General features: G+C 51.0%; 5 protein-coding genes across 5 annotated transcripts in view; 3 read left to right on the forward strand and 2 right to left on the reverse strand.

Annotated features, from left to right (window-relative positions):
* The window catches only part of NEUTE1DRAFT_117976 (uncharacterized protein), a gene marked incomplete at both ends in the record, with an annotated part of 3,491 nt that extends 2,956 nt beyond the window's left edge, over window positions 1-535 (forward strand). The window contains one exon of the mRNA XM_009855417.1: window positions 105-535. Coding sequence (XP_009853719.1) covers window positions 105-344 — 240 coding nt within the window. The remainder of the gene's footprint in view (window positions 1-104) is intronic.
* Window positions 536-1,463: 928 nt separating this feature from the next.
* Window positions 1,464-3,314, reverse strand: NEUTE1DRAFT_131564 (uncharacterized protein; the record flags this gene model as incomplete). Its single annotated transcript, XM_009855418.1, has 6 exons — window positions 1,464-1,814; window positions 1,897-2,339; window positions 2,418-2,512; window positions 2,577-2,618; window positions 2,749-2,900; window positions 2,970-3,314. The coding sequence occupies 6 exons, from the start codon at window positions 3,312-3,314 to the stop codon at window positions 1,575-1,577; spliced, it is 1,317 nt and encodes a 438-aa protein (XP_009853720.1).
* Window positions 3,315-6,199: 2,885 nt separating this feature from the next.
* NEUTE1DRAFT_86715 (uncharacterized protein) lies at window positions 6,200-8,090 on the forward strand (the record flags this gene model as incomplete). Its single annotated transcript, XM_009855419.1, has 5 exons — window positions 6,200-6,467; window positions 6,545-6,827; window positions 6,878-7,004; window positions 7,059-7,492; window positions 7,561-8,090. The coding sequence occupies 5 exons, from the start codon at window positions 6,363-6,365 to the stop codon at window positions 8,088-8,090; spliced, it is 1,479 nt and encodes a 492-aa protein (XP_009853721.1).
* A 1,068-nt stretch (window positions 8,091-9,158) lies between these two features.
* On the forward strand, window positions 9,159-9,530 carry NEUTE1DRAFT_46735 (uncharacterized protein; the record flags this gene model as incomplete). Its single annotated transcript, XM_009854443.1, has 1 exon — window positions 9,159-9,530. The coding sequence occupies one exon, from the start codon at window positions 9,159-9,161 to the stop codon at window positions 9,528-9,530; it is 372 nt and encodes a 123-aa protein (XP_009852745.1).
* A 1,092-nt stretch (window positions 9,531-10,622) lies between these two features.
* NEUTE1DRAFT_112424 (uncharacterized protein) lies at window positions 10,623-12,442 on the reverse strand (the record flags this gene model as incomplete). The annotated part of the gene is made up of 5 exons (XM_009855420.1): window positions 10,623-10,852; window positions 10,946-11,105; window positions 11,396-11,583; window positions 11,709-12,154; window positions 12,387-12,442. The coding sequence occupies 5 exons, from the start codon at window positions 12,440-12,442 to the stop codon at window positions 10,623-10,625; spliced, it is 1,080 nt and encodes a 359-aa protein (XP_009853722.1).

Raw genomic sequence — 12,442 nt, forward strand, 5'->3', positions numbered from 1 at the left:
CCCCCCCCCCCCCCCCTTCCTCCTCCCAACCCTCCGTTCGTGAGTCCTCTTGAGACATATGGGGCTGAAGCTGACTATCTACCGACATCTACACCTACATATAGGCTCCCCTCGCGCCCTGGTCTGATGACCCAAAGTTGAAGCAGGTGGGCCTCTACCAGTCTGCGGCGATGACACATGACATTGAGGGCTTTCTTGTCTATTTCATGCCCAACTACCTGGGGTGGACCCCGAAGGAGATTGCGAACTTTGCGGCTATTATTCGCAAAGAGTTCAGGGAAGCCAAGATCCATTCGGTCGTGAAGTGGCACGTGGTGAGGGCTCAAAAGCCGCTGGATGCTTAGTGTACTGCCTCTAAATTGGATATATAACCGACAGGAGGCCATGCCGAACGCGCGGGTGGGTGTTCTTGTTGTCAATGTGAATATCTCGGAAAATAACTGTACACGTATCACTCTACCTTTGGTCATCAATGTGGCCAGTATCTTATCTCCCTGCCTGAAATAACGACTTGGATATACCTACATATTCCCCCCGTCATTTTCCTACCTAGAGTACCTCTAGGTACTCTCATTTTGGAATATGTCGTTGATGATCATGGATCCCCTTGCAACCTTATTTTCTTACCCGCCCCTCGCCCCTGACTCACGAACAAGGCCCATCGCTGTTACTTCAGCCTTACCCGTTCTATGCATCCAGAGGCTACCTAGACTAGGACCGGAATTAATGTTTGGGAACATACAATGTCGAACAAAGACATGATGGGAGGTACTGTACCTGAGCTGCCCATGAGCCGAGGAAGGCCTAGGCTGGCACGCCGGTGGGAGCTTTGCGCTAAGAGATACTAGCAGATCTTTGACTATAATTGGTGTAAAAGTGTTAGTGCACATGCTTGGATGCAGGAAGACTTGGTTTGTGCGCCGTCATGCATAGGTAGAGGTAGGTAGGTACCTCTAGGTAGGTACCTTGAAGTATCTTTATCCATGCACCCATATGCTACCTATCGGATGAGCCGCATCCGTCCGTTCAGTAGTAATGTCCTCCCTCTCCTTCTTGTCATGCTTGTTCGTTTTGCCGACAGAATCAAAAAGTAGTAGGTAAGGGAGTTCATCTTTTGAATCAAATCCAGGTTCGAAACGTCCAATATGGCTTTTCGAAGGGAGGGCTGGGGCCACGAAGGTGAATAGTACTCCCACCACCTCCTTTACCAAATAATGAACCGCTGATGATGTTCCTCTCCTTTCGCAGCGTTGTCTTCCATGTCGAACTTTGCTTATACGTGTAGTTGCGTAGAAGGAAACCACAGGGATAGCCTTGACGCAAACAGTAATTTCGGGCCCGGGTAAGGCTCAAGGCACGTGTCCGATCTGGGGTCAACCCTGTATAACAAATGTGACGAGTCATTCCATGGTTTTGACTACAAGTTTTATATTTCCAAATTATTTTTTTTGAGAAAAGGAAGATGAACCTTGACGTAAGGTAGAGGTACCAGGTTATCCAACTGCCCCTATCGTGGGAAATTACCTATCCAGCCCCGATCGGTGTTGTTGCCTACTACTAGCCGTACATTACTCCTAAGCATCCACTGGCTTCTGGCCATACACCTTGCGGAAGACAAAGTACCCATGAATGCTCATGTCCTTCATCTCCTTCTTCAAATGTCGGATGTAGATGCCGATCTCCTCCGTAGTCCACCCCATGACCTTACCAAACATGAACTGCAGAACACCATCGAGATCCTGGTTCATGACGGCATAGAAGTACAGACCAACGTCGTTCATCTTTTTGTCCTTGGGCCATGGCGAGATGGGGACCTGCAGATATTCCGTAGTCAGATTCTCTGCTGGGATAGACAGATATACGACACTGTGGGGGAAAGCGGAAGATGGAACGTACCTTGTAATCCTTCACCACGATATTCACGAAACCGGCCTCTTTCATTGCACTCTCCATCATGGCAGCGGGGATCAGGACCTGCCCAATCCTCTTGCCTGCCTCGTGCCATATGGGGCCCCATTGGCCTAGAGCATGCACCTTTTCGTCGATGGAACCATCGTCCGAGTGGATCGTACCGTGTGTATCCATGTGCTCGATGTACCCGCCCGGCTTGCAGCACCGGTAAGCGTCCTTGTAGAAGGCAAGCCAGTCCTTGACGGTCCCGCTGAGCCAACGGACGTGGATGAAGTCGAAGAAGTCAGGCTTGTAGGTCCATTCCTTATTGTAGTCGTCGATCTCGAAACGGATGTTGGGGGGAACCCAGCTGGGCTGGATGGGCGAGATGTCGGTGCCGATGACGTTGCAGTTGGGGAATGCGTCGGCGAAGTCGATTGCCCAGAGGCCTGAATGTCGGGTTAGTACCTCCACATGTATAAAGGACGACCACTAAAAAAAAATAAAAGTGTAGAAAGTCGGCGTACCTGTGCCTGTGCCGAGATCGATGGCATTCTCCATTTTCTTGGGAAGAGGGGCATCATAGAGCCTGCCATCCAAAAGAATGGTCATGGCATGATGGCTGAAGTGCAATATTTGGTCAGCTACAAGAACTCGCTAGGTGAACACAATGGTCTTGCACTCACAAGATATCCAGCAATTCGTTCTGCTTTTCGTCGTTAGGGCCCCTGTATCAGAATTCACAATGCTGGTTAGCGTTGGCTGTTTCTTTCTCCATACTCGTCTGAGTTCGATAGAAGCGCCGTAAAGACCCAACGTAGAGGTCAGGACGAGCGATCCTCAGACAATGAGACTTACCAATACTCTGAATCCGTTATGCTGTCGCTATGATACGTTCTGCCGTTCATAGTACGGTATCTGAGGATACTCGAACCGATCGAAGCAGTCGAGCTCTCGACATCGCTTCCAAGGGTCGAATCCGCATCATCTTCTTCCTCCTCGGGAAGTCCCTGTAGTATCGATGTGAGTGATCAATTCCCATCATGATTGGGGCTTGTGAGCTTGTGGCCGGTCCGTACCTGTTCGGCCCAGTGAGATCCAGGAAGAGGGGCATTCGTTTCAGCAGCGGGAGTGGCAGGAGCAGGCGTGCGTCCCCTCGCAACCGCCGGAGTGGCAGGAGCAGGCGTGCGTTCTTTTGCAGTAGCTGGCGTCGCAGGAACAGGCGTAGATTCTCTCGCAGCAGCTGGAGTGGCAGGAACAGGTGTTGACTCTCTCGCAACTGCGGGGGTGGCAGGAGCAGGTGTAGATTCTCTCGAAGCCGCTGGAATCAGAGTAGGAGCAGGCGTGGATTCCCTCGCAGCTGCTGAAGTTTCTGGAGCAGGCGTGGGTGACTTTGTTCGCGCCTTTTTCGCCGGAGAAGCCATAATGAAATCTTGGATATTGGATACCGTGAACCGTCCTGGTGGGAATTCGAGGTTTGGGTCTGGTGGAAAAAGAAAGGAGGATGGACCGTCCAAGAAGGGAAATGTTTCGGGTGCCAAAGCCGTCGGGATTTATAACATCGATGAGCTACTTTAGGCCGGGTGCCCAATTCACACCGTGCTGTCCAAAATGTAACATCGGAATTCGGAAACCATAACATCTACCACTCACCGCCTAAAATTCCACTTGGTGGTGTCAGGGGTGTCCAGTTCAATGCCGGTTTGTTATTTAGCGCGGTGCTTGCGACGACTTCGACAATACACAAAAAATAACGAGACAGCCACGTTCAAGGAAGCAATTGCTTGATTGAAAAATAGTGAAATGGTAATTGAGTTGAGCAGAGTATCATGATGTAAGGTACTTATGAAGTCCTGCGCTAACGAATGTTTCAGGGCAAGAATGTAGCAGTGTAGGGTACCAAAGTATGTGGTATGATTTTTGCTAGCGTCTTACCACGTGGAAGGGTGGAACACGGTTGCTTTGAAATCCGATGACACCCAGACAGTTTATTCCGCCCCAAGCTCGCTGTCGTGAACATCGTGTGTTTTCCTCACTACCAGAAAAGCCGTTGCTTCTTACTTCTCTTGCCCTTTGACCGCCCTCGCTTCCTGCTCGCTACGAATTGTACCTTGCCGTTGGAGCATCTTGGTATAGCGGGAGGCCGGCACGTGGCCAGGTAAGGCTGAAAGGATCCCTTTACACACAATCTGGGGTCTACCTTGTTGAACAATTACGAGGCCCAAGGTGAAACCGGGGTCTGGAAGGATGGCTGGTCAGCTTTTATGTTTCCACGTCCAAGTCATGACCCTTTCCGACATGGAAGACTTGGCCTTTCCGTTTGGCGAAGCTGTCTCGGATGCCGACGACCGTCGTGGTCGGGTGTTAAGAGAAAGGTGCTGGCTGGTAGTGTAGAACAACAACACCTAGCCGCTCGAAGATGCATATGAGCTATGCTGGTCGGCTGAACCGGGTAGTGTACTACCTATATCAACGTTGTTATGCCGATCCGGAGTAATTTCGTCTCAATATTAAAAGCCGTCCACCACACCACAGTTTTCCCTCAACTTCATGATACATCGGTAGGGTTGCTGCGCTATATCTTTTTCGACCCGGCAGATCCTGACCAGTGAGAAGGAAGACCTTTTTAGCCCGACAATCTGGCCACTGTACTATGTAAATCAACGGTTCTCCTGGCCAGGTGTTCATTGTCGACAAGACTGGACTGGGGTCCGGTATCCGGTACCCAACACAGAGTCGTGGCGTGATTGGATCAACGGCGGAAAACCCCTGCGAAACGGTATAGACCCCGCTCGGCTCTTATTTCACAGCAGGCCGGTGTACGTAGACTGATGACGAGTTGGCGGTGCTATTCCGTCCATGTCGGAACTGGGTGCGCAAAGTGTAAAGACTTATCTCAGAGCTTGAAACTGAACAGTGGCTTGAGACAAAAGTTTTTGAGCTGTGTTGCCATTATCAGCAGCCCCGATGTGACGATTCGGAGATATGTAGGGGACGCAAGCGCAGGGCACCATGAGCGGCCGCGTGGCTTGAAACATTTGTCGTCTGTCCTACATACTGTGTATGCTGCGAGAGAAGATGAAGCATAGAAGGGGATCGGATCGGGACTTGCAAGAGAAGGTTTGCTGGGGTCTTGGACGAAAGCCATCAGCGATTATTGGTTACCGAGCAGCCACATAACCACATTGGCTCGAGATTGCATTATAACGACTGGGAGGGTGTGATCCTACGTGAAGATGGCGCCGACGATGCGAAAGAAGCTGAAGGGATCAACATCGTTGGAGGTTTAGTCGAGGTGGTGCACTCCGACAGTCTCTGTCCAGTTGGTCTTTGGATGAGAGGTAAGCCCTTTTTTTTTTTTTTTTTTTTTTTTTTTTTTTTTTTAATTTCCTTCTTCGTAATCTGGATTGCTGTGGCAGACAGTATTGGGAAAGGGAACTGTAGTATCCATATTGTTCAGCCAATCGAATGCCGATGACGGACTGGGGATTTTGTCTTGGTGTTGCGACGCTGTAGCTTACACTGCACAGTACACATTGCTGTTCAATCTATGTAACTAAATATGATTTGATGTCGAATTCACGAATTCATCAGATTCACTGAAGCACTGCAAAGTGACGTCAAAGAGAGATTGGCGATGTCGGCGAGTGTTGGTTGCGTCGGTCGGCCGGTCGGTCGTCCCTTCCTCACGGCACTTCACCACCACACAAAGGTGCTCTTATCAGCATGTCGTCTTGTCTTATCACTGCAAGCACTTCCACAAAAGGAGCCAAGAAATGGCCTAAGCCGAATCAGGGGCAAGAGTCCGGCAGCTGCTTTCACCACCCAACAACCCTTTCAATGGAGTGCGTGTCGACGTCGGTTTCATTCTCAGAATCCCCGCGTTGCGGAAGGTTTTGCCTGTTTTCGCCAAGCGGGAGATCCCCCAGAAGGTTATGTAGAGGTAGGTAGTTGGTCTCTTCCCCTCTCTTCTTGGCAATGCCTGGCCGTCCTCCTCGTGGGGACTGATAATGCGACCTCGCCGGTTTTTGCTGATATCTAGAGTACTAGGTAGGTAGCCATTGATAACGCCGACACAGGATTGGGGGATTCCAAACCTCGTTATCCTTCTCGCCGTTCAGCTTCAGCTTGCACCCCGAGTTGTGTGTGCCTCTCTCTTGCTTATCTGCCGTTGACGACAGAAAAAGAAAGGCCTTGCCCGAGTACCACCCACCCAGCTGCGCATATCTCCTTGCTGTGTGATACACGATCCAGCGCCACGGCGCCCATATCAAGATGACGGACCAAAAGAATACTTATAGGCCATGGCAAACCCTAGGTCTGGCGCCTCTTTGCGACTGGCAATTGTACTTCTCAAGATAGTCCTCGATCACATACCCACTCAGCCACGGAATAAAGACACAATCAACAGACAGAACATATCAGGACGATAAGCACAGCTCTTCACACACCAGGCCGAGAGGTATTCCAAGATGGCCGAGCCAGAAATTGTGCCTGTCACCGAGTGGCCGGACTGGCATGCCAATCCCAAAGGAGGTGATCCCTTCACGCAGAACCTGAACGCGCCCTATGACAAGGTTCGTTGATGGCATCGGACACTGGCAATATCGAGGAAAGAAACAAGCAACTAACCTGGCGTGTTACATCTGTCCAGGGCAATCTTTGTTGGATGCTCGTATGCACTGCCCTATGCTGGCAAATCACCCCGGCCATCGGCTTCCTCTATGCCGGAATGCACCGCAGGAAGGCGGCTCTGACTATGGTCCTCCAAAGTCTCTTCTGTGCTTGCGCTTGCGGAATCCAGTTCTGGGTATACGGTTACTCTCTGTACCAGGCACGAACAACAAACCCCATCCTCGGAGACTTGTCGTTGGCCGTGTTTCGAAACGTGCTTGCTCAGCCATCCATGGCCAACTCGGATATTCCTGATATTCTGTGTATGATGCTCTTCCCATGTCAGGCATCCGCCGGCTAACACTTGTTCCAGATGCTGCCTTTGGTTTTACCTTTGTTTCCTGCACTGCCATGATCTTGGCCGGAGCCATGCTTGAACGTGGCAGGCTGTTGCCCAGTATGCTTTTCCTCCTCTGCTGGACTACTTTTGTCTACTACTTGTAAGTCCATCGCCAACAGTCAACTCCCACAATCACTGACTCTATCCTCTCCAGCATTGCATATTGGGAGTGGAACCCTAGCGGATGGTTATACAAACTCGGTGTCTACGACTTTGCCGGCTCCGGTCCTGTTCACATCGCCAGCGGCTTCGGTGCCCTTGCCTGGTCCCTGATGCTCGGTCCGCGTGTCGCCGACTCGGACGTCGTTGACCGTAAGAAACTCGTTCACCACAAGCCCCACAGTCCGCTGTTGATGTGCCTCGGAACTGTCTTCATCTGGTTTGGCTGGTTCGCCTTCAATGGCGGCAGTGCACCCAACCTCAGCCTGCGGTCCATCTACGCCATTGTCAACACGAACCTGGCAGGGTGCGGAGGGGGCGTCGGTTGGGTCTTGATCGACTATCTCTACAAGAGAAAGTTCAGCTTGGTTGGCTTTTGCTCGGGTATTATTGCGGGCTTGGTCGGAATTACCCCTGCAGCGGGTTATGGTGTGTTCTCTGTTGCTTTCTCCGGGCTACCTCCAAGTGCTCGTTTGACTGACTCGAAGCTTGCGCAGTCCCCGTCTACGTAGCCTCGCTCATCGGCTTCCTCACCTCCGCCACCTGCTACTACGCCGCCAAGTACAAACACCTCCTCTCTGTTGATGACGGTCTCGACATTTTTGCCATTCACGGCGTGGGCGGTTACGTCGGTGATCTTTTGACGGGCATCTTTGCCGACAACTTTGTTCCCGCTCTAGATGGCTATTCAGGCAGCTCCTATGCAGGTGGCTGGTGGAACCGCAACTTCCGCCAGCTTGGACTTCAGTTCGCCGGCGCAACCACTGCCGCAGCCTGGTCCTTTGTGGTGTCGTGCATCTTGCTGTTCATCATCAACAAGATTCCCGGCTTGCATCTACGCGCGAGTGAGGATTCGGAGATCAGGGGCTTGGATATCAAGTACTTGGAGGATGTCGATGAGGAGGGGTTTTACATGAACGAGTGTATACTGCATGGGCGTACTCCGCCGAGGTGTTCTGGGTCTTTGAAGGCTCCCACGTCGGTTACGGAGCCGGTTGGTGTTGAAGGAGGTGAAAAGAGGGATTAGATGGAGGCGTTTTTGAGACTTTGTAAACGAGGCAGCACTACTTGCTTAGTTCATCATGAATTTTGAAGAATTCGAGTCGTAGGCCATCGGCAACATGCTGACGGAGTTCGAGAGGAGAACGGGAGCTCTCTGTCCCGATACAACATGCAAGGGTCATGTTGTTGTTAACGGTGGACTTGGACAGCACGACGAGGGAAACCGGACGACATTGACATCAACGTCGATTTCACCAACTAAACTCCAAATTTACATTTCCCACACATATAAAAGGAATTGGATCTCTATCCTCAAAGTCTCGGACAGTTATTGCTGGCATGCCGTGGCTTTGAGGCACAACGGGCTTGAGTGAGAAGGTTTTCGCTTAACAGTGGATCGGCCGAGTACCGTGCTGGACAGGTCATGATGTCATGCAAACTCTTGACGTCAGCTGTCAGTGAACAACATGCGAAAGCGCGATGTCCATCTTCGTTTTCGATGGATTGAAATTCGATTGGGAAAACTCCACTTTATTTTCCGTGTTGTTCCTGGCTTTGCAGACTCCAACATCTTGGAAGTTGAGGATCTTTGTCGAGTGTGAGACTCAAACCCATCGGGAGTTCAGTTTATATTGGAGATTCTCTTTGTGTACAAGGGAGTATGTAGGTAACTACAACGCAAATGATAGGTACTTGGCCAGATCGAGTTCCCACTGCATTCCGTCAGTAACTGTACCTAATGTACAGGGGAAGCGGCAGGAGGTGAGATCATCATTAGGTACACAACGTCATCGTACTTGAAAGACCTCCTCCCTTTATTTAACCAAACGAGCTCCCGGGTAATGTAGAGTGTTCGTTGTTCGTCTACAACAACAACACATAACAAATCAAACCGAACTGTCGCGGGACCATCACCCACTTCACCTCATCCACCGCAACTACTCCAAATCACACTTTGGTCGTCTTCTAGCAAAAGTGAAGAGAACCAAGAACAATCCATCCAAACGTCAAGCAACGTGATCCTTTAACTCAACTTACCTCCCTTGCCTCCCTTACCCCCCACAACACCCCTCATCCACAAAAGACAACAAAAATGTCAACAGCAGCCAACTACCTCCGCGCCCGCGCCGTGCCCATCAGCATCGCCGCCGGTCTCGGCGGCATCTTTTGGTGGCAGACGCGCGGCGGCAAGACCCAGCCCCGCGGCGTATCGGAGAAGCACAGCGCCACCGACACGGGCAACCGCGACATTTCCGAGACGTTGCAGAAGATGGGCGGCACGGGTGGGCCATCGGCTCGGAAAGAGCCGCTGGCGGAAGATCCCAAGGATACAAGGGTGATTTCGCATAGTCCTGGGGCGTATACGAAGCGGACGCCGGCCAAGACGGGGACGGAGCCCGAGGGGGAACAGACGACGGGGGCGGGGAGGAGGGATACGAAGGATTATGGGGGGAATAAAGTTTAGTGCATGAGGGGTTGGGTTGAGGGGGGAAGGGGAAGGGGAGGGGAGAGGGTGGTGGGAGGTGGGAGGTGGTATGGGAGATGATAATACTGTATTAGTATGATAAGGGTGGAAAGGTTCACGTCGTCAGACTGTCGATGTCGACCAGTCAGTACTCGCGACTTGATGGAGTATTTTCCATGATTGAAAGTTTAATGAAGCATTATCTCACGTCAAACACGCAACTCCAATTTGGGTACCGAACCTGCGTGAGGGGTCAGTTTTCTAACGGAAGGTGCCAGTGTCTGGCCCATGGCAAGGCTAGTCATGCAAGATATGAGGGCAGGTACTCCCTTGTCCAGAATAGGGTATCACAACGAAAGGAAGGAACGAGCATCAATTCTGGACACAACGTGAGCTGACTCTCCCCTTGGAATAGCGGAGCTGTCAATTATCTCCTCTTCAACCAAACAAGTCGCAGTCAAGCATTTTCCCAATCATTCCTCTCCTTCTTCTCACGTCCTGGCTGCTGCGTCTCTTTTGACAAGCGCGAGCTTTTCTCTCTATCACAGTCGGCCATCTGACTTCCGTCCGAGATGACTGGATACTTCGTTAGCAATCATGAGCATTTGTCATTCAACCAATCTTTTATTGCGCGCAGCTTTTTCACACACATTAAACATGTTGTATGATGCTGTTTTTATGCTAAGTTTTGCCACCACACATCATGATGAATTAGAAAACAGAAAAAGAAAACAAGATGTTAGAAGAAAAGAGACGTCGCTAACTTCTTTCAAGTTCATTATGCTCGCCTGTATGCACCTCTGTTCGAACCAACATCCTCTAATGCCTTGTGTCGCCTTTGATGTTTTGTTCTCGTGTGTTTTAACGCAGCTCATACATCACACCCCTTTCCTAGCATGCCATAAGGATGAGCAGATCTCATGGACAAAGTTGTTCTCCAGCCTTCCGAAGAGTCTTTTGTATCTCCAAACGTCGCAGCTAAGTGTCCTATTCACCGTCATCACGTCCAGTACTACTGCGGCTTCATTCCACCAACTGCGATCAAGGTTCTTGTCATGGCATTGAGCACAACGAAGGTTACGCTACAAGTCTTTACAGCCAGAAGCCATGCTCTCCGCCTTGTAGACAACCAGCGTCCATTATCGGGGCACCCATCGAGCCCTCCCTACTAGAACCGCTTCGCTCGTCCACCAAGAAGTACAGAAGCTCGCCAATGTTCCTGGTATGACGGTCGAGCGGGGGCTTTACTGGCTTCCAGCTGACACTAGCAACTTCACTTTGACGGTCCCAGGTACTCTCGTCTTTATTAACCGGAAATCTTTCTACGTCCCGTCAAAGCCTTTGCCTTGAATTTCTTCCAACTTTCACTGCCGTATGCTCACATCAACCTAGCTCACACCACAAAGCTCACGTACCTTCCTCTCGGAAGCCCATCCTGTCATGATAGTTCCAGCCGGGGCCCAGACCACAGCGACCCAGACACCCTTCACCCGTCACCGATAACATCGGACGAACGAACAAAACCTTGAGCCGCGCTCCCTTCACAGCCAACCAGGCAACCGCACAACCAGTCCCCTACGAATTCCCTTATAAGCTCAAGGTCCAGCCCCTACTTCCAACAACAAGTCCCCTCGCCGTTGGCTCAACCAGCGGTAGTAAGGTCCCTACAGGCTACAAGTGTAGCACCACAAGTGTGGCGAAGGGTTCCGCGTTCGACTCTGACGAGTGTCAGGACGTTTCCCGAGGGTGTTGTTTCTTTTTGCTTTTTTGTTGTTTTTGTTTCTTCCTCTGCCCTTTTTTCTTGGTGTGTGCCCCTCTTTCTTTTCTCGTGCGCTTCCTGCTCTTCTATTATGAATTCTTCCTACTTTTCGGTATGCGTCGGCGTAACTTGATCGAGATGACTGATTGAGAACCTCGACAGCTCTCCTGGCGTCATTCTCTTTTTGAAACAAGGCCGATACTTGTGTTATGGTCGGCAAAGTCTCAAACTCTTGCTCTTTGAGGGGACCAAACTTTGTGATTTGCGAAAGTATGGTGTTCAGAGCACTGCTGTCTTTGAACTTTGGCTTTGCAGACTACAGCGCACCCCTCAAAAGTTTCGGGGAATTTGGCTCTTGGTCTCTTCGCTTGTTACACTTGGTGGAAGTTTCAAGAGCTCGAGAGTCCTGGACCACATACCACAGTACAACTCCCATCCTTTGAAGACCCCGGCGCCGGGGCCGGCTACGGCGAACAGTTTGTCCTCCCTCAAGTCTGCGGATGCGACTTCGCCAACTTCGGTCTGTCCTTCGAAGACTTTAATAGTATTATCCCTATCTAGATTCAAATTCCTAAACCCCCATCTTATTATAAGGCCAATAATAGAAACTTCGTCGCCAATATAGTTGGCGATAGCGGCCTTCACAGGTAACTGTTGTTGTTTATCGACGAACTCGATTGGCAGCGCCGAGATAACAGTCAGCGCCCACTGCATGCGTTTTTGCTGCGCGGCCAAGTCCGCGTAATTCTGCTGCAAGTTTGCGCATCTTTCCTCAAGGTGTGTGGCCTTCTCATGGCAGTCTTGGAGGCTGGGACTGGAAGAGAAATACTGGGTGGTGACCGGCTTGCCGCGGACCTTGATTTCCCTAGATGGAAACAGAGTATGTATGGATCGTGAGGACACTTGCTCCTCTCACTGTGTTTTCTCTTTTCTCTTTCTTTTTTCTCCGCGCGTGCGTGCAAGGTAGTGCGCGCTTGTGTACGGGGCCGCACGGTAAACCCCGTTCCATTCCCTGCCTCCCTCATTGAGACCGACGACCTTCAAGTCATCTGCTCAAGCGCTAGCTTCGTCTTGGGATGCGACTGCAGAGTGCAGACCCGCCGGCGGCAGCGCTAATACGAGCTTGGTGTTGACAGAGGAGATCGATGGGCAT

Source organism: Neurospora tetrasperma, assembly GCF_000213175.1.
Source record: "Neurospora tetrasperma FGSC 2508 unplaced genomic scaffold NEUTE1scaffold_5, whole genome shotgun sequence".
Taxonomy (NCBI): domain Eukaryota; kingdom Fungi; phylum Ascomycota; class Sordariomycetes; order Sordariales; family Sordariaceae; genus Neurospora; species Neurospora tetrasperma.